Raw genomic sequence first — 23,172 nt, 5'->3', positions numbered from 1 at the left:
GGTGATCCAGGACTGTGATTAAAAAAAAAAAACCATGGTGGACAGAGATGGCGCAGTACCACTGACAAAGATGGTATGTTTACACTCCCCAATCTGGCCAGAGTGATCCAAGTAAAAACAAAGGCAGATTATGTGGCTATATCCCTCAAATGACTACCTGCTCTCAGAATAGAAGCCAAAGTCTTTAGGATGACCTTCAGGGCCCGCATGAACTGTCTTTGTTCACTCCTACTACCCCCCCACCACACACACACACACACACACACACACACACACACTGCTCTGACTACATCGCCTATTTGTCTTATAGTAGACATTGCTCCAGACACACTAGCCTTCTCGCTGTTCCTTCAACAGCAAAGGATAATCCTTCATCAGAGTCTGCGCCTGCTATTGCCCCAGTTGAAACACTTTCTCTGTTGTCTGCATTGCTGGCTCTCTCTCCTTCTTCATATACTTGCTCAAATAGTAGTGAGGTCTTATCTGATCATTTTGGTTAAAATTAAACTCCTCCATGCACACACCCCAGCACTTCCCAGCTCCTTTCCTATTTTTTTCTCTCTAGTACTTATGCCCATGGAATTCTACTATATTTCATTGATAACATACACACACACCACAATATAAGTGCAATGAAGACAGAGATTTCTGTCTTTTTTCCTTTCAGTTCTAAGGGTAGGTGAGAGCATCTGGAGAAGAGAGAGCGAGAGAGCAAAAGCTATTCAATAAGAACAATGTTCTTGTCATCTATAAGTCAAATAAACCAAAGTCATCCTTAAACAGAGTGGCCCAAATTCCAGGATGCTAAAGAAGTTTCAAAGTTATTAGTAGAGTTTTCTGAATTTCACTTGAAAAAAGTTTAAGCAGACTATCTCCTCAGACTTGAGAGTAAGGAAATTACTGGTTGAAGAACCTGCCAACCCAGAAAATCAACTCACCGAAAAGGAATAGTCTGGTTTTTGACTTTTGAAAAATACTCTCTCATGGCATATGCAATAGATGACTGGAACAAGTACATTTCATTGTCATTCCATTCATACTGCAAATTCAGAAGAAAGGCACTGCTCAGTAGGGTTCATAGGACAGATTTAAAACGTGATCCTCCTCAATCATCATTGTTAATGCCCCCAATGATTCTTCTATTCATTAAGTCGGTGACATCCAACATGAGTGTGCATCAGTATTACATGAAGGATTGGTTAAAACATCCTCAGGGTTTCTGATTCAGAAAGTCTGGGATGTGACCCAAGAACTTGCAGCTCTAATAAGATCCCAGGTGGTGCAAATACTTCTGGTCAGGGCCATACTTTAGGAGCCAGGGAGCTCACTAGTCTTTCACTTTGATTTGATCTAAACTCTAATAAGCATCCTGAGGACAGGTTTACAGATGGGAATCAACCACAAGTTATGGGTTTTGCTTTAAATGCCTGATCTTTATAGATGAATAAATATAAGCATTTACTATTTTACAGTGAGTTCTCAGATACGTATATTAGAGGAAAGACATTTGGGGTTCACAGAAAAAAGTACATTGTGAACAGCAAGACGATCTATTTGTTCTTATTTTTCAGTTCTAAACAAATGTCTTGGGTTTGCACTGTTGAGAAAAAAAAATAAGTCACTCTTTCCACCAGTAGCTGGCAGTAGAGATCAAAGAATGACACAGATTTGTATTTCTCCGTTCTCTCTCAGAGAGGAAAAAAAAAAAGATCTCACAAGAGAATTGTTACATTCACCTCAGCTTGGTTTCACTCAAGTTTGAGGAGGAGCGAGTGCTTTGATACTACTAATAATATTAATATTGTGACTGATAATATTCTAGTTACTACTTCCATTTTTTTTAATTTAAACGCTGAGTTCTCAGAGTAATGCCATAGATCCAGTTGGTATTTGCCATAAACTAGTTTGAACTTGGCAGATCTTCTGGCCTTGATTGTGTGCACATCAAAGCAGACTATTTCTTAGTGAATCAACCTCAGAACCTTCAAACCTTCTGAAGACTATTTCCCAATAATCTCTTCATGCATGGAAAGAAAACATGAACACAAATGTCAAGAAAAAAAGATAATTGAAAAGGATCATAAACTTTCAGAAGTAATTAAAATTTATTAGGTCAATAAAGAGCTAATGAAAGTATAACAAAGATAAATAATCCCATGGATATTCATTGATTATTAAGAAATAAGAACATGAACTCAGAGTTAGGGAAGCAATGAACTATTTTTATGAACATTTTCTTAAATTTTCATTTTTTTACTCCTGTGTTATTTCTATTTTTATGCCTTTATCAAAATTGTATGAAAAGTATTTTTCAGTCTTGGGCAATATTTAACTTCTCAGGAACAGTAAGAGGGTAAAAATGCAATCTTTGGATCTATACAATGAGACAACAATTTTCTGTAGCACCTTGGACTGTTTTATCTGATAGTCCCAAGCTGACTTCATCTGCAAAGCCTTCAGGTTGCCACACCCCACTTAGGCCTTTGATCTACCTGAGACTACATGTCCCTTCCTCTTTCTCAATCAAAGCTATTAGTGTACTTCCTTGAGCTGGATCACCTGAGACTGGTGCTCAGGCAAGAGAATAGCTAATTAAACTAATCCACATCAAGGTGTGAATATTACTACTTAGTAATATTTACAGTAAAATATTTTTGTTTCCCCAAAGTACACCTCTAAGTCAGTGGTTCTTAAACTGATGGTGCATCTCAGAGAAATGAAATCAGAATTTCTGGGTGTGACACCCATGATTTGTCTCCAACGTGCAGCCAAGTTTGAGAAGCAGTATTTGAAATCAGAGCTTTCCTGTCCTTTCTGTGTATACAAATCACCTTGGAGGCTTGCAAAAATATGGATTGTGATTAAGCAGGTCCAGGTCTAGGGCCTAAGAATCTACATTTTTAATGAGCCTCTGTTGGTTCAAATCAAAGGATTTCCTCTACTCTCTGAGTAGAGCGAGGATATATATGATTGACTTAAAAAAAATCCTAAGCATAATGCTTCTAAAAACAGCCTCTCAAATTATAACCACATCCTCTTTGGATAAAATATTCTTGGAAGAATGGGCATTCAATATATAAATGTCAGTCCAGATCTTTTTGCACTGATCTTCATAATGTCTTCAAGGTAGTAAGTAAAAAGTAGGCATTGCTTATCCAATACGGAATGGGTTTCTAAAAAGTCAAAAGCTAAGGGCAAGAAAAAAAGATAATTGAATCTGGGGCTTTTAGTTCTGAAGAGAGCCATGTGGCCTCTTCATTGACACCACACTGGAATGGGCCCATTGTGTCCTATTCAAGGGAAATGAAGGCTCTGAAAAATAATGGATGCACCACCCGTAATACTCACTGCTTTTTCTCCAAGAGCCGATTTTAGGCTTATCCTCACTTTGATGCTTTGGTCAGAATCTGATTAAAGAGAAATGGCAGTCTGCTGGTTATAGATGACAGATTGACCACGTGTGTTTATTCCCTTCCCTTCCCTTCCCAAAATCTCACTAAGGTGATAGTAAAGGAATTTTTAAAAGATTAAAAACACAATTTTGGAAAGTAAGAAATGATGACAGAGGAGTAACTGCTTTCTCAGGTGACAGGAAACCATGGCCTAATGTGTGCACAGAGGGAATGCAAACACAAAAGGAAACAGAGAATCCCAGAGAAGCTTGGTATTCAGGCACAGCAGAAGTGGGAAGAGGATACTGAGCTGCAAACAAGGGAAATGGAAGTCAGAGTGTGGTTAAAGCAACTTTGGGGAACTGCTAATTCCCTACTGCATGGGCCCTGCCCTTGCTCAGACAGTCACTTGGACCATGTGCTCTAATAAAACAAGACATAATCCCAGAAAGAAGACATGGAATCCAGGAAACAGTGAATTTGCCCAGGAGAACAAAAAAGGGATGGCTCAGGAGGAAAACTGTGGTCCACATTGAGACAGGAGGATGCAAGTCTGCAAAAGAGGCATCTCGGGGTGGTGGTGGGAGGGCTAAGACAAAGAGAATAAATATGATGGAATAATTGGGAAAAACCAAACACAATATAGATGGAAAATTAGGAATGCCAAAAAAATTAGGGCAAGTAGAAACTCTGGGGCAAACAAGCCACATAAGAAAGGATACAAAATAAACTATTGCTAGACTATTACTTGGCTCTGCAGATATAATGATAACTGCTTTACGAAAAATCAGGATAAAGCTTTAATAGGAAAGTGAGGAATGGAAGTGGAAGAGGATATATAAAACTGATAACAGAATAAAAATATAAACAAATTATTTAGAACTATAGAAGTAACTGCCAGAAAGAAGAGGTAATTGCATTAAAACTGTTACAAGTATTTGTCTACAAAGAGCAAGATTCAAGTGCAGTGGATTACAGACTGTCATATTCTTTTATTGGAAACACGAGGCTAATAAAACGCTGGAAAGAACATGAACCAGGGTCAGAAGCAGGTTTGATGTAGAGAGAATACATACTCAACTATGTTATAGCCTCCATAAGATTGGGGCCAAAGGAGACTCAGGGAAGCAGACAGAGAGTAATGAAAACATGTCAACTCAGTGCACTCACATGGACTCCAGTCGGTCCTCCACCCCACAAAAGAGTTCCTGTTTTGGTCTTGCAGCCAGGTAAACAATGGTTCAAAGTAGTTGAGCAGTGGTCTCACATCCATATTCTTTGCTCCTACCACATTTTCCAATGCCAAAGTCCAGGGCTCCGATTTTCCAAGACTCAGCATATTGCTATATGAAAAAAAGAGAGGAGTTAGGGCTTCTTCAGGGATGCCACGTGGACCTACATTTATATCTATGATCTATAATTTCTTATCTTTAACTTGGCTAAATTTGCTCCTCGCAGGTAAGAAAAATTAGGCATATTCCTGGATGGATTCAATCCTCAATCTCTCTTCCAATTACTACAAAGGCAGTGCTGCAATTATGACATACAGAGGGGGCCCACCCAGCCATCTTATGGCCTAGGTTCTTGTCTTACCACAAATTAAATATTTACTCTGAGGGTGAGGAAATTTTGAGGACCCAAATTTTCTTTTTGGAACAATGAAATAAAATTCAAAATTAGGCATGGAAATGAGTAATATTAGATGCTAGGAGAGGTTTAACATTTTGAGGCATTCCTTACAGCAACTTCTGCCCAGCTTCGGTGGAATTTGAGATGTCACATTTGTGCAGGGGTCCTTCATGTTTGGCTTCTTTACAAAGGGCTTCTTGAAACTGGAATTGGTAAATGGTCCTTGTGTAATATCTGTAAAGAGACAAGAAACAATGACAACAACAAAAGAAGTCCATGTTTAGTTACTATGGTAGTGTCACAGATTGCAGCATATATTTAAATTATGGGCCCAAGTAACCACAAAATACTAGTCAAACCTCTTTCTCCAGAAAAACCCAATCTTGAACTCAACAGACTCATCATAATCTACTTACATTTATGTACCAGCTAATAAACAAGGCAGTATTACTAGTCTGTTAAATGTAAGCTCTTATTTGTATTGTTTTTTACAAATTTGGACTCCTTTCATGTAAATGATGCAATTAATCCTACATCAAATCAGTAATATTATTTCCATTGTTCAAATAGAGAAACTGAGGCCTAGCAAATTCAAGATCTGAGACTAATAGATGAAGAACATGTTTTCAGATTTCAAGTTAAAAATGCTTTCTCAATACAGGTGAATTCTGCCAATAACAAGAAGACAAACAAAAATGCTTGTTGTTTCTCCCATGGTCCTATTGATTCCTTGATGATGGAGTAAAGATCTCACACGAGTTTTAACAAAATAAACCATGTTGGATTAAATTGAATTGAAATTGATCATCTATGTTGAGCTTGAGGTGGAAGGTGGAGATAGAAAATTATAATTATCACTTCATTGAGCCCTATTTATTTGTCATTAGCACAGCTGTCCACAAATCCTAGAAGTTAAACAGAGAGAAGAAACCTGTCATTTACCGGATGAATGAGTAATCATTAGAAACATGGAACAGAGTCGCAGGGTCACAGTACATCTCATCATGAGGCACAGGATCTACTACCCCAACTATCTCTCGCCTTTGGGAAAAAAAGGAAAAGAAATGTTAGTTGTAGATCAACCATAATGAGAAAGTAGAGTTGGGTACAACTTAGCACAGTTTCATCAGGCAAGAGGATTTCTATTGGAATTGGTTGTCAGGGAAAATAAAAACTTTAAACATCAGAAAGTAAAGTTCCTCATGTGATTATCTTTAATTGTTTTAATTCAACAAAAATATATCATCAGAAAATAGCTGTATCTTCAAGATAAAAAAGACTAATTTAATAAGATCACAAAGCACAACACTGACATGGCCCTAGTAATTCCTCTCAGGCATCACACTTTATGTGCACCTGGAAGGTGTAAGTTTACAAAATTGAAATCTTATTGTTCAAGGTTAGCTCAAATGTCCCCTCCTCTGAGAAGACTGCCCCAGACAACACAGTTAGACCCTCACCCTTCCTTAGGCTTCTCTGGTTGTGTCTCCTATGCCATTTCTCTATGTTATAGTTTTTCATATGCAACTCCTCTTACCCTGGAAACTTGAGTTCCTGGGGGGTGGGGCTGGGTAACCTCTTCAGTTCATTGCCAAACATTGTGCCTAACACTAAGGAAATATCTCCTTTCTATCTGTTGAATGTAAAAGAGTAATTGATGCATTAATAAATTAAAGGTCTGATTTCATGTTCCTTTAAAATAAACTGAGAAGTAATGGTGGGGGGGTAACTGAAACCATTTCCCCTAAAGTCAGGAACAAGACAAGGGTGCCCACTCTCCCTACTCCTATTCAACATAGTCCTGGAATTCCTAGCCAGAGCAATAAGGCAAGAAGAAGAAATAAAAGGAATACAAATAGGTAAAGAAACTGTCAAAATATCCCTATCCACAGATGACATGATCTTATATCTTAAAGACCCTAGAAATTCCACCCAAAAACTCCTAGACACCATAAATAGCTTTAGCAAAGTAGCGGGATACAAAATCAACTTAGAAAAATCAAAAGACTTTCTATACACCAACAATGAACACATCGAGAAAGAATATAGGAAAACAATAGCTTTACAATAACCTAAAAAAAATCAAATACCTAGGAATAAATTTAAGAAAGGATATGAATGACCTCTACAAGGAGAACTACAAACTATTGAAGAAAGAGATTGAGGAAGACCTCTACAAGAACTACAAACTATTGAAGAAAGATCTCCCATACTCATGGATTGGCAGAATCAACATAGTAAAAATGGCTATACTATCAAAAACAATCTACATGTTCAACACAATTCCCATCAAAATCCCAATGACATTCATCACAGAGATTGAAAAATCAACCCTAAAGTTCATTTGGAAACACAAAAGACCGTGAATAGCCAAGGCAATTCTGAGCAAAAAGAGCAATGCTGGAGGTATCACAATACCCAACTTCAAACTATACTCCAGAGTCATAGCAACTAAAACAGCATGGTACTGACACAAAAACAGATATTAAGACCAGTGGAACAGAATCGAGGACCGGACATAAATACACACAGCTGCTATTTTAATTTTTGACAAAGCACCAAAAACATATGATGACAAAAGACAGCCTCTTCAACAAATGTGCTGGGGAAAATGGCTATCTACATGCAGAAAACTGAAACTAGGTCTGTGCCTGTCACCATGTACTAGTATTAACTCAAAGTAGATTAAAGACCTTAATATCAGACCTGAAATCTTGAAGTTAGTACTGGAAAGAGCAGGAAATACACTGGAAACAATAGGTACAGAGAAGGACTTCCTCAGTAGAACTCAAGCGGCTCAGCAACTAAGAGAAAAGATAGGCAAATGGGACTACATGAAATTTAAAAGCTTCTGCACAACAAAAGAAATGGTCTCTAAATTGAAGAGACCACCCACAGAGTCTAAGAAAATATTTGCTAGATATACATCAGACAAAGGACTGATAACCAGAATATACAGGGAGCTCAAAAAACTAAACTCTCCCAAAATCCATGAACCAATAAAGAAGTAGGCAACTGAACTAAGCAGAATTTTTCAAAGGAAGAAGTCCAAATGGCTAAAAAACACATGAAAAAATGCTCACCATTCCTGGCCATAAAGGAAATGCAAATAAAAACCACATTAAGATTCCACCTGATATCTTTGATAGGGGAGATTCCAAGATGGCGCCTAGAAGGAAGAAGCAGAAAGCGTGCCTCCTAAAGTAAAATCTTGGAGAGATGCTGAAGATACACCTTACAGGAAAAACCACCAAGAAGAGGAAAAACTGTGACTCCTCCACACCTCCAGCCTGTGCATAGCATCCCCACTTCACGTTAAATGGAGAAACCAGGAGGCCCCCTGGGCCGCTGCCAGACGCCAGCGCCCAGACGGCTTGGGAAGACACAGACAAGGTGAGCTAAGCAGTACACAGTACTCCCACAGACAACCCTGGGCCAGATCAGCATAGCCCCCTGGACAGACTGAACCCCACCCAGGGAAAAAAGAGAAAAACTGAATAATAAGCAATAACAACAAAAAAGACATGTAGCAAAGAGGGTGGGGCGCCCTGAGCACTGAAGGGGGGTAGGGGAAATCCCTCACAACAAGCCGGCCGAAGAAGGCAGGAGCATCAGCACCCACCCAGCAACCAGGAGTGGGAAAGCTTGTAAAAGTGAAGGTGGGAGAAAAACTGCACAGGAGAGGGGGGAAGACCCACTTCCCATGTGAACTGTAAATAAACACGCAGGCCTGAGAAAGCAGGTGCAGTGTCACCTCCCCCAGTATGCTTGGAAAGGGGAATGCTTGTAGCAGTGGTGGTCCCACCCAGGAGAGCTCTAAGTAAATGAAGCCTGAGGGGCCAGGGAAGTGTTAAGCTCACCCCTGAGATCTGCATAAATAACGCCTCCAGCAACAGCAGGCTAACAGCAGCAAGCAGGTGAGCCACAGCCTCAGATAGCCATTCACAGAACTGTCTCCAGACTTTTTTTTTTCTCTCTCTCTCCCTTTGATGAGACAACAACTGAACTATACCTGCATGCTGAAAAACTTACTGAAACTGTATTGCATTTGAACTTGGCACACTGTGTGGGGGTTTTTTTGTTTTGTGTTGTTTTGTTTTGTTTTTTTCCCCTTTGATGAGACAATGACAGAACTACTTCTGAGACACCATCTCCAGGACTGGAGGCTGAGGAACGATCACCAAAATTATTAAGATTGAAACTTTATTGCATTTGAACTTGGAGATTTTTTTTCGTTTATTTATTTTTATTTTTTATTATTATTTTTTTCAATCCTCTCTCTGTCTCTCTAATGCCTGTTCAGCTTACTGTTGATTAGTACACTATCTCTCCCTCTTTATATCTTTGAAACTTTTTGTTTGTTTGTTTGTTTTGCTTTTTTCTACTTGTTTCTTTATTTGTTTTTCCCTTTTTCTTTAACTTCTTTGCTTTCCATCTCCTCTCACCCTTCCATTCTAAATATCACCATTGTTATTATTACAAGCTAGAAAATACTTAATTGCACACAGTACAGGGACAATAACAACACCAAGGGCAATGATAGGAAAACAGAAAAAACAGGGAAACCAGTTTCCCCACAGCAAAAAATTAGTATAGGAACCAGAGGGGAATGAAGAAAACAGATACTCAGATCCAGACTCCAACAAAATGAAGATAAACTATGCCAAAGAACTCAATGAAGCCCACAAGAACAATCTAAAAAGAAAAACTACAGGTACTCAATGAGAATTTTATAGAGATGATACTGGATAGGGTCAACCAAAATGTACAGGAGATAGTCAAGGAATTCCAAGATGACAAAAATAGAGAATTTGAGAAAGCACAAGAAGAAATAAAAGAAACCATAGAAGCACTGTATAAACACCAAAGTGAAACAAAGAACATGATTAATAAAGACATAAATGAACTCAGGACAAAAATAGACAACATTAAAGAGGAAACCACCCAGGATATGGAAAACCTCAGAAAAAAGAACAAAACAGAACTGCAAAACAAAACGGAAAGCCAATACAGCAGAATAGAACAAACAGAAGACAGAATCTCAGAACTCGAAGATGAAATGGTAATTAAAGGAAAAACTGAAGAACTATTAATTAAACAACTCAAGACCTGTGAAAAGAAAATGCAAGAAAGGAAAAACCGAAGAACTATTAATTAAACAACTCAAGACCTGTGAAAAGAAAATGCAAGAACTCACCGACTCCATCAAAAGACCAAACCTGAGAATCATGGACATTGAAGAAGGAGAAGAGGTGCAAGCAAAGGGAATGTGTAATATATTCAACAAAATAATAACAGAAAAATTTCCAAATCTAGAGAAATCTATTCCCATACAGATGCAAGAGGCCTCCAGAACACCAAATAGACCAGATCAAAATAGAACTACCACAAAGCATATTATCATTAAAACAACAAGTACAGAAACTAGAGAAAGAATATTGAAGGCTGTAAGAGAGAAAAAACAAGTAACATACAAAGGTAAACCCATCAAAATCACAGCAGATTTCTCAATAGAAACAATAAAAGCAAGAAGAGCTTGGGGTGAGATCTTCCAGGCACTGAATGAAAATAACTTCAACCCCAGGATACTCTACCCAGCAAAACTATCATTCAAAATAGATGGAGCAATAAAAGTCTTCCATGATAAGCAGAAATTAAAACAATATGTGACTACAAAAGATTCTTCAAGGGATTCTGCACACAGAAAGTGAAATCTAACATAACCATGAAAGGGCAGGCAGCACCAAACTACAGGAAAAGAAAAAGCAAGAAAGTAGAGAGTAACCTCAACTTAGGTACACACAATCAAACCTTCAAACAAGTAAGACAACTAAATGACAGGAATACCACATATCTATCAGTACTAACACTTAATGTTAATGGACTTAATTCTCCCATAAAAAGACACCGTTTGATGAAATGGATTAAAAAGGAAGACCCAACAATTTGTTGCTTACAGGAGACCCATCTCACCAACAGAAATAAGCATAGGCTTAAGATGAAAGGCTGGAAGAAGATTTACCAAGCCAATGGCCCCCGAAAACAGGCAGAAGTAGCAATACTTATCTCTAAAAAGTAGACTTCAAACCTACATTGATCAAACGAGATAAAGAAGGACATTCCATACTAATAAAAGGGGAAATAGACCAAAAGGAAATAACAATTATCAACCTATATGCACCCAATGTCAATGCACCCAATTTCATCAAACATACCCTGAAGGACCTAAAAGCATATATTAACTTCAATACAGTGGTTGTGGGAGACTTTAACACCCCATTATCATTAATAGATAGTTCATCCAAACAAAAAATCAATAAAGAAACCCTAGATCTAAAATATACAATAGATCAAATGGACCTAGTTGATGTCTACAGAACATTTCATCCAACTGCTACACAACATACATTCTTCTCAGCAGCCCATGGAATCTTCTCCAAAATAGATCATATCCTAGGGCACAAAGCAAGCCTCAGCAAATATAAGAAAATAGAAACTATACCATGTATTCTATCTGATCACAATGCAATAAAACTAGAACTCAACAACAAAAGTAAAGACAAAAAAACATGCAAACAGCTGGAAACTGAACAACTCATTGCTTAATGAACAATGGGTCATTCATGAAATAAAAGAGGAAATTAAAATGTTCCTGGAAATCAATGAAAATGAAAACACAACCTACTGGAACCTATGGGACACAGCAAAGGCAGTCCTGAGAGGAAAGTTTATAGCCATGAGTGCATATATTAAAAAGACTGGAAGATCCCAAATCAATGACCTAATGATACATATCAAACTTCTAGAAAAACAAGAACAAGCAAATCCCAAAACAAATAGGAGAGAAATAATAAAAATAAGAGCTGAAACCAATGAAATAAAAACCAAAAAAAACATACAAAGAATTAATGAAACAAAAAGTTGGTTCTTTGAAAATATAAACAAGATTGACAGACCCCTGGCAAACCTGACTAAAATGAGGAGAGAAAAAACCCAAATTAGTAGAATCAGGAATGCAAAAGGGGAGATAACAACAAACACCATGGAAGTCCAGGAACTCATCAGAGACTACTTCAAGAATCTATATTCAAATAAATTCAAAAATCTTAAAGAAATGGACAGATTTCTGGATACATATGATCATCCAAAACTGAACCAAGAGGATATTAATCACCTGAATAGACCTATAACACAAAATGAAATTGAAGCAGCAATCAAGAGTCTCCCCAAAAAGAAAAGTCCAGGACCTGATGGATTCTCTCCTGAATTCTATCAGATCTTTTTTTTTTGAGTTTATTTCATTTTTTTTATTGTTTTATTATTCATATGGGCATACAAAAGTTGGGTCATTTCTCCCGCCTGCCCCCACCCCCTCCCTTATCACACACTCTGCCCCCTCCCTCTCCTCCCCACCCCCTCAATACCCAGCAGAAACTATTTTGCCCTTATCTCTAATTTTGTTGTAGATAGAGTATAAGCAATAATAGGAAGGAACAAGGGTTTTTGCTAGTTGAGATAAGGATAGCTATACAGGGAGTTGACTCACATTAATTTCCTGTGCATGTGTGTTACCTTCTAGGTTAATTCTTTTTGATCTAACCTTTTCTCTAGTTCCTGGTCCCCTTCTCCTATTGGCCTCAGTTGCTTTTAAGGTATCTGCTTTAGTTTCTCTGTGTTAAGAGCAACAAATGCTAGCTAATTTTTTAGGTGTCTTACCTGTCCTCACTCCTCCCTTGTGTGCTCTCGCTTTTATCATGTGCTCATAGTCCAATCCCCTTGTTGTGTTTGCCCTTGATCTAATGTCCACATATGAGGGAGAACATACGATTTTTGGTCTTTTGGGCCAGGCTAACCTCACTCAGAATGATGTTCTCCAATTCCATCCATTTACCAGCGAATGATAACATTTCATTCTTCTTCATGGCTGCATAAAATTCCATTGTGTATAAATACCACATTTTCTTAATCCATTTGTTGGTGGTGAGGCATCTTGGCTGTTTCCATAACTTGGCTATTGTGAATAGTGTCACAGTAAACATGGGTGTGCAGGTGCCTCTGGAGTAACCTGTGTCACAGTCTTTTGGGTATATCCCCAAGAGTGGTATTGCTGGATCAAATGGTAGATCAATGTTTAGCTTTTCAAGTAGCCTCCAAATTTTTTTCCAGAGTGGTTGTACTAGTTTACATTCCCACCAACAGTGTAAGAGGGTTCCTTTTTCCCCGCATCCTCGCCAACACCTGTTGTTGGTGGTGTTGCTGATGATGGCTATTCTAACAGGGGTGAGGTGGAATCTTAGTGTGGTTGTAATTTGCATTTCCTTTATTGCTAGAGATGGTGAGCATTTTTTCATGTGTTTTTGGCCATTAAGACTATAGAAAGTGGAGAGATCTCCCATGCTCATGGATTGGTAGAATCAACATAGTAAAAATGTCAATACTCCCAAAAGTAATCTACATGTTTAATGCAATTCCCATCAAAATTCCAATGACATTCATTAAAGAGATTGAAAAATCTACCATTAAATTTATATGGAAACACAAGAGGCCATGAATAGCCAAGGCAATGCTCAGTCAAAAGAACAATGCTGGAGGTATCACAATACCTGACTTCAAACTATATTACAAAGCAATAACGATAAAAACAGCATGGTACTGGCACAAAAACAAACATGAAGACCAGTGGAACAGAACAGAGGACGCAGATATGAAGCCACACAACTATAACCAGCTTGTCTTTGACAAAGGCGCTAAAACTATACGATGGAGAAAAGATAGCCTCTTCAACAAAAACTGCTGGGAAAACTGGCTAGCAGTCTGCAAAAAACTGAAACTAGATCCATGTATATCACCCTATACCAATATTAATTCAAAATGGATCAAAGATCTTAATATCAGACCACAAACTCTAAAGTTGATACAGGAAAGAGTAGGAAATACTCTGGAATTAGTAGGTATAGGTAAGAACTTTCTCAATGGAACCCCAGCAGCGCAGCAACTAAGAGATAGCATAGATAAATGGGACTTCATAAAACTAAAAAGCTTCTGCTCAACAAAATAAATGGTCTCTAAACTGAAGAGACCACCCACAGAGTGGGAGAAAATATTTGCCAGCTACACATCAGACAAAGGACTGGTAACCAGAATATATAGGGAACTTAAAAAACTAAATTCTCCCAAAACTAATGAACCAATAAAGAAATGGGCAAGTGAACTAAACAGAACTTTCTCAAAAGAAGAAATTCTATCAGACCTTTAAAGAAGAATTGACACCAACCTTCCTTAAACTGTTCCATGAAATAGAAAGGGAAGGAAAACTGCCTAACACATTTTATGAAGCCAATATTATACTTATCCCAAAACCAGGCAAAGACACCTCCAAAAAGGAGAACTATAGGCCAATCTCCTTAATGAACATTGATGCAAAAATCCTCAGTAAAATAATGGCAAACCGAATTCAACAACACATCAAAAAGATCATTCACCACGACCAAGTAGGCTTCATCCCAGGGATGCAGGGGTGGTTCAACATACGAAAATCAATAAACGTAATAAACCACATTAACAGAAGCAAAGACAAAAACCACTTGATCATCTCAATAGATGCAGAAAAAGCCTTTGATAAGATCCAACATCATTTCATGATAAAAGCTCTAAGAAAACTAGGAATAGAAGGAAAGTACCTCAACATTATAAAAGCTATATATGACAAACCTCCAGCCAGCATTATACTTAACGGAGAAAAACTGAAACCATTCCCTCTAAAATCAGGAACGAGACAAGGATGCCCACTATCTCCACTCCTATTCAACATAGTACTGGAATTCCTAGCCAGAGCAATTAGGCAAGAAGAAGGAATAAAAGGAATACAAATAGGTAAAGAAACTGTCAAAATATCCCTATTTGCAGACGACATGATCCTATACCTTAAAGACCCAAAAAACTCTACTCAGAAGCTTCTAGACACCATCAATAGCTACAGCAAGGTAGCAGGATATAAAATCAACATAGAAAAATCATAGCATTTCTATACACTAACAATGAGCAAACGGAAAAAGAATGTATGAAAACAATTCCATTTACAATAGCCTCAAAAAAAATCAAATACCTAGGTGTAAACCTAACAAAAGATGTGAAAGACCTCTACAAGGAAAACTATACACTTCTGAAGAAAGAGATTGAGGAAGACTATAGAAAGTGGAGAGATCTCCCATGCTCATGGATTGGTAGAATCAACATAGTAAAAATGTCGATACTCCCCAAAGTAATCTACATGTTTAATGCAATTCCCATCAAAATTCCAATGACATTCATTAAAGAGATTGACAAATCTACTGTGAAATTTATATGGAAACACAAGAGCCTATTTCCTCTGAGGAGCTCTAGGACACCTGAGAACAGTGGGGCTAAAGTATTTAGCCACCAACTCCCATCAGTCATTGGTTGAGGGCTGATGAGAGTGACATTAGTTCCTTAGCCCATCCTGGTGACTTTAGGAATCCCTCATCCAATGAAATACAGATACTAGGGGTGTGTGTGTATGTGTGTGTGTGTGTGTTCACATGCTTTTAAATAAACAGCAAAATCATGAAAAAACATTTTTCTAACTCCATGTTCGTTGACTTACTTCATCTCCCACCACTTTTTCATCCACTGGTCTTTGGGAATTTCACCCCTGAAAACCATCCATCTCCACTTCTCTAACATGAATGTAAATGGTAGTGTTCCAACAATTGTGAGCGCTTGTTTGAGTAGGAAGTTTATTTCTGTTTCTGAAAGTAAAATAGAAAAGAGCAAACATTAAAATGAAGCTGACAGTAGATGTTTTGTGTCAAAAAGAACTTACCTAATCTCAAAATACTGTTCCTTAAGATATACTTGCTGTAAGGATGATTACATGAGAAATATTGACAGTGAGCATAATAATATGCTTACATTCATTTTCGCAAGTAAGGGATTTGAACTAGAGTGAAACCCTGGACAAAAATGGGTAAATAAAAATCCACAAGTTAACCGTAATCCTTCTGTTTTTATTAGTTTCAATCATCTTTTTTTAAATGCCCCTTTATCGGAGTTAATTAGGGCTATTTCATCTGCTTTCCCAGTCCTACTGTTTATTCTTGAAAGCTCCATGGAGGCGGTGACTGTTAATGTCTCATTCAAGACTGTACACCTAGTCCAGTGTCTGCTACATAATGCCCTCTGTGAGTCCTTGGTAAATAAGCAAACATTAAACAGATGTGGTGAAAAGCCAGTAAACCAGGGAGAGAAAAAAATTTTAAATATTGCACTATTGCACAGTAGGTTGACTATAGATAAGGATAAATGTACTGTATACTTCAAAAAGCTACATGAAGGATGGAGCGTAGCTTAGTGATAGAGCACTTGTCTAGCACTGCAAAAGCAAAACAAAAAATCAGAGGAAATGGTTTTGAAAGTTTTCACCACACAGAAATGATAAATGTTTGAGGATATATATATTATATGTGTGTGTGTGTGTGTGTGTATACATATATATATATATATATATATATATATATATACACATGCTGGGTACACTGTGGAAATATATATATTCTGATTTAAACATCACACAATGTATAAATCTATCAAAATATCACATGTTACTCCTTTATATGTACAGTTTTATGTTTTATGTAGTAGCTAAAAATAAATTTAATTAAAAATATCAACCAATCTGTAAAAGGACCTACTTAAAGCACACCATCCACCAGATAACTAAAAGTGAATGCTCTTTAAATGTACTGAATTTTAAATGCTTTTACAAGTCATGTAATTTCATTTTATCCTTTATATAAAGAGACAGCAGAGCTTATCTCTGGTGTACAAAGGAAGCTCACTGAAATGTAAGTGGGGAGGATGTACCTATTCTGTACATCAGTATATGTCTAGTGTCTAGAAAAATGCCTTGCACACGGCTCAATAAATGTTTACTAAAAAGAAATGAAGAGACAGATGAAAGGAAGGAGAGAAGGAATGAAGAAATTTATTTGTTAAACATCATTCATAAATCAGGGGCAGAGCCAAGGAAAGGAGCAAGAGTTCGTCAAACCACTAGTTTAACCATGTGTAATACCATCTTAGGAAACATAGTGACTTCATTATCTTTGCCTACTGTCAAGAAATATTTAAAATGATTGTCTGTTCGTTGGCTTAAATGAATACTATTTTAAAATTAGGAGCAGGTGTGGTTACCATAACTCCCTTTCCTTTGTTGCTCTCTTCATGGGAGGATACCGGTACTGGCCTATAATGCACTGGGTGAGTTACAGAACTATTTCAGACATGATGACATTGTCTAGTGGCCTACTCCTAGGCTCTTCTGAGATCACTAAGGGTCTGGAGCCAGAGATCAAGACAAGGTGAATTGCCTAGACAAGATGCAGCTCATGACCTTGACCAAATGTTCTAGTCAGCAGAGCCGATTGTTATGTCACAAACAGTGAAAATAAGAGGAGAGAAATACTTGGAAGAGGAGAAGATATTAGGTTCTATTTATTCTTCTTTTACAAAAGCCATAGCATCTTCACTGAAAAAATACGGATCTCTTGAATATTTTTTGTGTTCCAGCAAACCAAATCCAACCAAACAGAAATGGGCTGCCTCGAAGTGGGCTGTCTTGGGCAAAAACATTAAGGGATAACATGGGTCTAAGTGGATGTTAAGAGAAAATATGTGCTTCCACTGGATGAAAAAATGTTTCAGTCGTTTCCAATTCTGGCACTCCATCACCTATTCTTTAAGAACTCCCAATTTCAAGATACATTTTGCTTTGCATAATATTATGGGAAAGGTTTTAGATAAGAGTGCTGGTTCTGAATCTGCCACTATGTTGGTTTTTTTTTAACTTTGAACTACTTTCCCTCTTGTCTTCAATTTGTTCCTTTGTAAAGTGGTTTAGAATCTATCCCAGTTGCTCTAACATTTTAGGAAGTTTTTACCTAGAACCAGAATGCAAAGCCTGATACTAATTAGCCAAGTGACCTTGGACAGCCATTTCAGTTCTGTGGGATTATTTCAGCATCTTCAAAAAGCCTGCCAAATTTCTCAGGTTAAGACCAATCATTCAGTTACCATTTTTGTTCCTCATTCAAAAATATAAAACCAAGGCTGGGGATATAACTCAGTGGTAGAGAACTTTCTTAGCATTTGCAAGGTCCTAAATTCAATCCCCAGCACTGAAAAAGAGGAAGAAAGAAAGAAAAGCACAAGTTGGCATGTTCTGATACATATTTCAAAAAACAATTTTACCAGTAGCAATTACCCACTACCTATAAATATCTTATATTTTATGTGGAAAAAGCAAGTCTTTCAATACAAGAAAATAAATATTTTGCCAACATTGGACTAATGCACACCCAAAATAAAACATGAAAAAAGTACCATTATCTTCTTGAAAATCAGGTGGCAGAAGGCCAATGGATTGCAGATGCTTAGGCGTTGCAGCAGAAAGTGACATGATTTCCCCAACAGCTTCATGGAATCCTTCATTGGCTCCATCTCTCAGCAGGAAAGGTTGTATGGCATATGCCATGTCATACTGGATGTGTCCCATCTCATGATGGGCTGTCAGAAAGTTGTCCATTGTCACTTTTGTGCACATCTTGATTCTGCACAAAATGGGCAAGTTTAAAATGAATCTCACTGAATTTCATTTACTCATTATAGTAGAGTTGCATGTGGTTTTGGTAGCATGAATTCTTTTTCCAAGACTAATTTACTACTGAATTTTGAGTACCTACCTCTTATGTCCTTATGTAGCAGTTGCTCGATACTTTATATTCAACCCTAGTGGGCAGGGTTGAATTCTATTCTCCTGCTACAAAACCTCTGAGGCAAATACTGTATATGTGATCAGTAAACTTGGCCTTAAGAGTAACAATGAGTGAATACAGGCACAGGGTCCTAGAGGAACCAAGAAGGGCATAACTGAGCATGCAATAAACAATCTGGACCTTGATCAATGTGCAAAAGTTTTCCAAGTAGAGAGCAGGGAGACTTATATTCCTGGAAGAGCTCAGTGTTAAAGGCTTGAGAAAAAACATGCCATTCAGAACACTGTAAGCAGTTTAGTATAGCCAGGATAGAGAAACAGTAGAACAGACTGAACATTGAGACTTGGGAATCATTAGAACGTAAGTCATAGAGTGGATGCAATGGTCCATGAAAAAGGAGTAGAATGAGAAGAAAGAGGGCCAAAGACAAAGCCTTAGGAGATCCTGGTACCTAAGGCTTTGAGAAAGGAAAATGACTCAAGGAAGATACAGAAAGCACAATCAGAGAGGTCAAAGGAGTCTGGAAGATCATGACAATGCAGGAGTCAATGAAAAAGTGGCATTTGGAAAACAAGTGGTAAATGTTGTCTAGTGCTGCTATGGCCCGGTGAAATGAGGACTGCTTTTGGCAGTTAGGTGGTGGCCCTTTTCAACTTGGCAAGACAATTTTTATTCAGGTAGGTGTAGGGGTAAAGATCCTGTTTCAGTAGATTTCCAAATTAACACCCTTACCATTCTGGTCATGTCACTACCTACAGACACACACACCAAAAAATGCCCTTTAGGGCATCTTCCCTGCCCAATGATAAACTCATCCTCCTTTATACACCCCAGTATGACCCTAACCTACTTATCTAACTTGGCCTCTCTCTATTCTTTTTGGAAACAAGTAAGATAACTATTGTATATTTACTGCTTACTGTATCTAAGAGTTTCTCATTTTTAAGCCCTACTCTAGTACTGCTGTTGGTAAGCTATATCCTGCAACCTGTTTTTATAAAATATAAAATCCATTTGTTTATGGATTGTCTGTGGCTATTTTCATACCACAAGTACAGAGTTGAGTATTTGCAATATAGATTTTTTTTTAAACCTTTACTATCTACCCTTTGCTGAAAAGGACTGATGGTCCCTACTGTAGTGGGTGCTGGTTGGGTACTGCTTAGATCTCCTTTACCAGGCAGATCTACCATTCCCCAGATACCTGAGTGATAGCTAATAAGAGCCAACAGCTGCTTTCTTATCCACTGCTTTGGCCAAATGGGGTGTGCCTCTCCCAGGAGGTTATGTCTCCTCACACTTTGGGAAAGTCCAAAGACAATGATTGACTAATAGAGAGTATAAAAGGCCAGTCCCCTTGTCTCCAGGTGTGACCAACTCTGGTTCAAATTAGGCCCCAGAGAGGTTCATGGGATCAAGCCGAGACCAGGTCTCCAGCACAGTGTATCCATCCTTACCCACTTCCTCTGTCCCAGTCTAACCCCACTTAGTCTGAGAGCTCTCCTTCAATTATACAAAAATCTCCAGTTCAAGGTATGGAAGGCAACCTAAGACATAAATCAGCAACTTGGGGATTAGTGTTCTGTTTTTATAGATATGGAAACTGTAACTTGTCCAAGGTTGCATAATCATTAAGAGACACACCTAGGTTTCCAAAGCCTGTGTTCATTATGCCATACCATACAGACTGTCCCTCAACTATTTATTATTCTAGCCTAACTTGCTGACTCCAGTATACACACCAGGTCTTGCCTCTCTGCATCTAATCCTGCTCTTCTCCCAACCTGGTGTCCTCCTCCCAGTTGTCTGTCCAATCCTTTCTTGCGTATCAAGCCCAATTCCAATGCCACCCACAAAACCCTGTCTGATCTTATCTCCTATTCCAAGTATGGTCAGTTGTCTCCCTGCATCTCTCTTATGACATGTACTCCTTTCTCCCTTTTACCCCAGCTTGTATTCACATATCCTGTGTCACTCACAAGAGTGAAGCAGAGAGGGGAAATGAAGGTTTGGTTCACATGTCCATCTTCCCTAATTCTCAGCACCAAACCTTTCCTATTGGGGATACCACCATCTGCATGGCCATCCAACTCTAATAGGCATATGATATTTCAAATGAGGCAGATCATCTAAAGGGTCAAGTTAGAACCTGCTGACAATCTTTTCCTGGGAAAACCAAATAGGCTCTCATGGACTCCCAGCCTTAGTTCAAGGAATTTTAATTCATCTCTTCTGTGCTCAGAGAAGAAGAAATGGAATTCCTGCCTTCATAGCCTCCCGTTTAGTTTCTTCACAATAAATATCAGACCAACTACCTGAAGTCGCCTTTCCCCAGGTCCCAAGCTGTGGGGTGACAGACCACTTTCTGGCCATCTCCTGGTTCAGTTAACATGGAGTTTTCCCAGAATCCTTCAGTCATTTTAGGAAGGCCAACAGACACAAAGAAATTCTCTGCCTCCTTGAATATCCTGTCTGCATCCCAAGCCTGGGAGAAGAAAAAGAACAGTATTTAATCCAGCATTGAAATGACAGCATTCTTTCTGTTGGACATATACATTGGCATAACCTTTCCAAAAGGCAATTTAGCAATAGTGTTTGAAAGGTTTACACTCTTTGTCATAGTGATCCTGTCTCTAGGGAAATAACCTAGGAAGTTACCAGAAATTAGATCAAAGAATTTCACTGAGCATGATTTTTAATAGGGAAGCAATCATCAGAGTGGTTAAGTAAATAATACTTTTGTAGAATGAAAAAAACTGTGTGGTCACCCAAACTATACTTAAAGAATTTTATTGATGTTATAAAATATTTTTAATAGTAAGTAAAATATAAAAGCCACTCATGTGGTATTAATGAGGAAATATATGAAAATGTTAATAGTAGACTGGATGAGATTGCATGTGATAGTTTTCTTCTTTATTGTTGTTGCTGGGTTTTGCAGTGCTGGGAATCGAACCCAGTCTCACACATGCTAGACAAGTGCTCTACCACTGAGCCTATATTTATCCTTTGTATTCCAAGCGCAAAGGAAAAAACAATGACCTAGTTACTAGAGACTATTCAACTCTAGTCAGCATTAGTTGATTGAGCTCCTTCAGGGGTCAAGGCCCATTTAAAGTTGGTGGAAGACACAAGCAATAAGGTGGACATGAAGGTGCGGGCTTTTGGAAATAAAAGGCCCATATGAACTTGGGCCTTGGCTTCATGATGTACATGGAGTCTGAATTTTCAGAATGTTTTGGAATTGGAGAGACAGCCATAGGTATCTGCCACCGAGCAAACTTTTCTTGAAATGAATGTCTCAAGAGATGACGAAGCATGCTTAGGCAATAAAACCCACTCAGGCAAACTAAGTTCTGTATAGTTGGCAGATAGTTCACAAATCATTTTTAGTAACACAGAAAACTTCCTCTGATCTTGAACAGCCGCCAAGTTTAGCTTTTTTTTTTCCTATGTCAACTCTGGGAATAAGAAACAGAATATGAAACTATGGGTTTTTTGTTATTGACTTTTAAAGGCTTAATGTTGTGCTGGAGATGTAACTCAGTGGTAAAGCACTTGTCATTATGTACAAGACCCTGGGTTTGATCCCCAGCACTGCAAAAACTGGGGGGGGGGGCGCTTAATGTCAGGCAAGTTTTCAATTTTCAGTTTTAATTAATTTTTAACTAATACATAAAGACATTAAAATGTGCATTTTTCTTTTCTTGGCAGTACTGGAGAATGAATGCAGGGCCTTGTACCTGCTAGGCAGGTGCCCTACCACTTGAGCCACTCTGCCAGCCCACCAGCCCACCTTTTTTTTTTTCTTTTGGTTATTTTTGCGATAGAGTCTCTATGCGTGGGCTAGCCTGGACCACAATCCTCCTATTTGTGCTTTTCCAAATAGCTGGAATAACAAGTGCATACTACCACACCCAACCATTAGTTGAGATGGGGTTTTGCAAACTTTTGCCCAGGCTGGCCTCAAAGTACAATCCCCCTGATCTGTGCCTCCTAGAAAGCTAGGATTACAGGTGTGAGCTACTGAACCTTGACAAAAGTGTACATATTTCTGGTGTACCATGTGATGTTTCAGTAGAAGGATACACTGTATAATGTCCACATTGGGGTAAACACATCTATCCCCTTAAACATTATCATTTTGTTTTGTATGTGTGGTGCTGCAGATTAAACCTGGGGTCTTGCACATGCTAAGCAAGTAAAAACCTAGCCCTTTTCATTTCTTCATGGCAAAAATATTTGAGCTATTTTCTTCTAGCTTTTTGAAATACACAGTACATTATCAGTATCTACAGTCTATGCAATAGCACACCAGAAATTCTTACCTAATGATAACTTAGTCCCATCCTTCTCTC

General features: G+C 38.2%; 1 protein-coding gene across 1 annotated transcript in view; it reads right to left on the bottom strand.

The window, feature by feature from the left end:
* Window positions 1-23,172, bottom strand: part of Ace2 (angiotensin converting enzyme 2) — a 51,193-nt gene that overhangs the window by 5,155 nt on the left and 22,866 nt on the right. The window contains exons 9-16 of the mRNA XM_074064380.1: window positions 21,130-21,299; window positions 18,423-18,649; window positions 15,646-15,790; window positions 5,964-6,062; window positions 5,133-5,255; window positions 4,563-4,735; window positions 3,349-3,407; window positions 939-1,039 (exon numbers count right to left, since the gene is read on the bottom strand). Of these exons, the coding sequence (XP_073920481.1) occupies window positions 939-1,039; window positions 3,349-3,407; window positions 4,563-4,735; window positions 5,133-5,255; window positions 5,964-6,062; window positions 15,646-15,790; window positions 18,423-18,649; window positions 21,130-21,299 (1,097 nt within the window). The remainder of the gene's footprint in view (window positions 1-938; window positions 1,040-3,348; window positions 3,408-4,562; window positions 4,736-5,132; window positions 5,256-5,963; window positions 6,063-15,645; window positions 15,791-18,422; window positions 18,650-21,129; window positions 21,300-23,172) is intronic.

This window comes from Castor canadensis, chromosome X, assembly GCF_047511655.1.
Source record: "Castor canadensis chromosome X, mCasCan1.hap1v2, whole genome shotgun sequence".
Lineage (NCBI taxonomy): Eukaryota > Metazoa > Chordata > Mammalia > Rodentia > Castoridae > Castor > Castor canadensis.
Note: the sequence above shows the minus strand (reverse complement) of the source record. Positions and strands in the feature narration are given on the sequence as shown.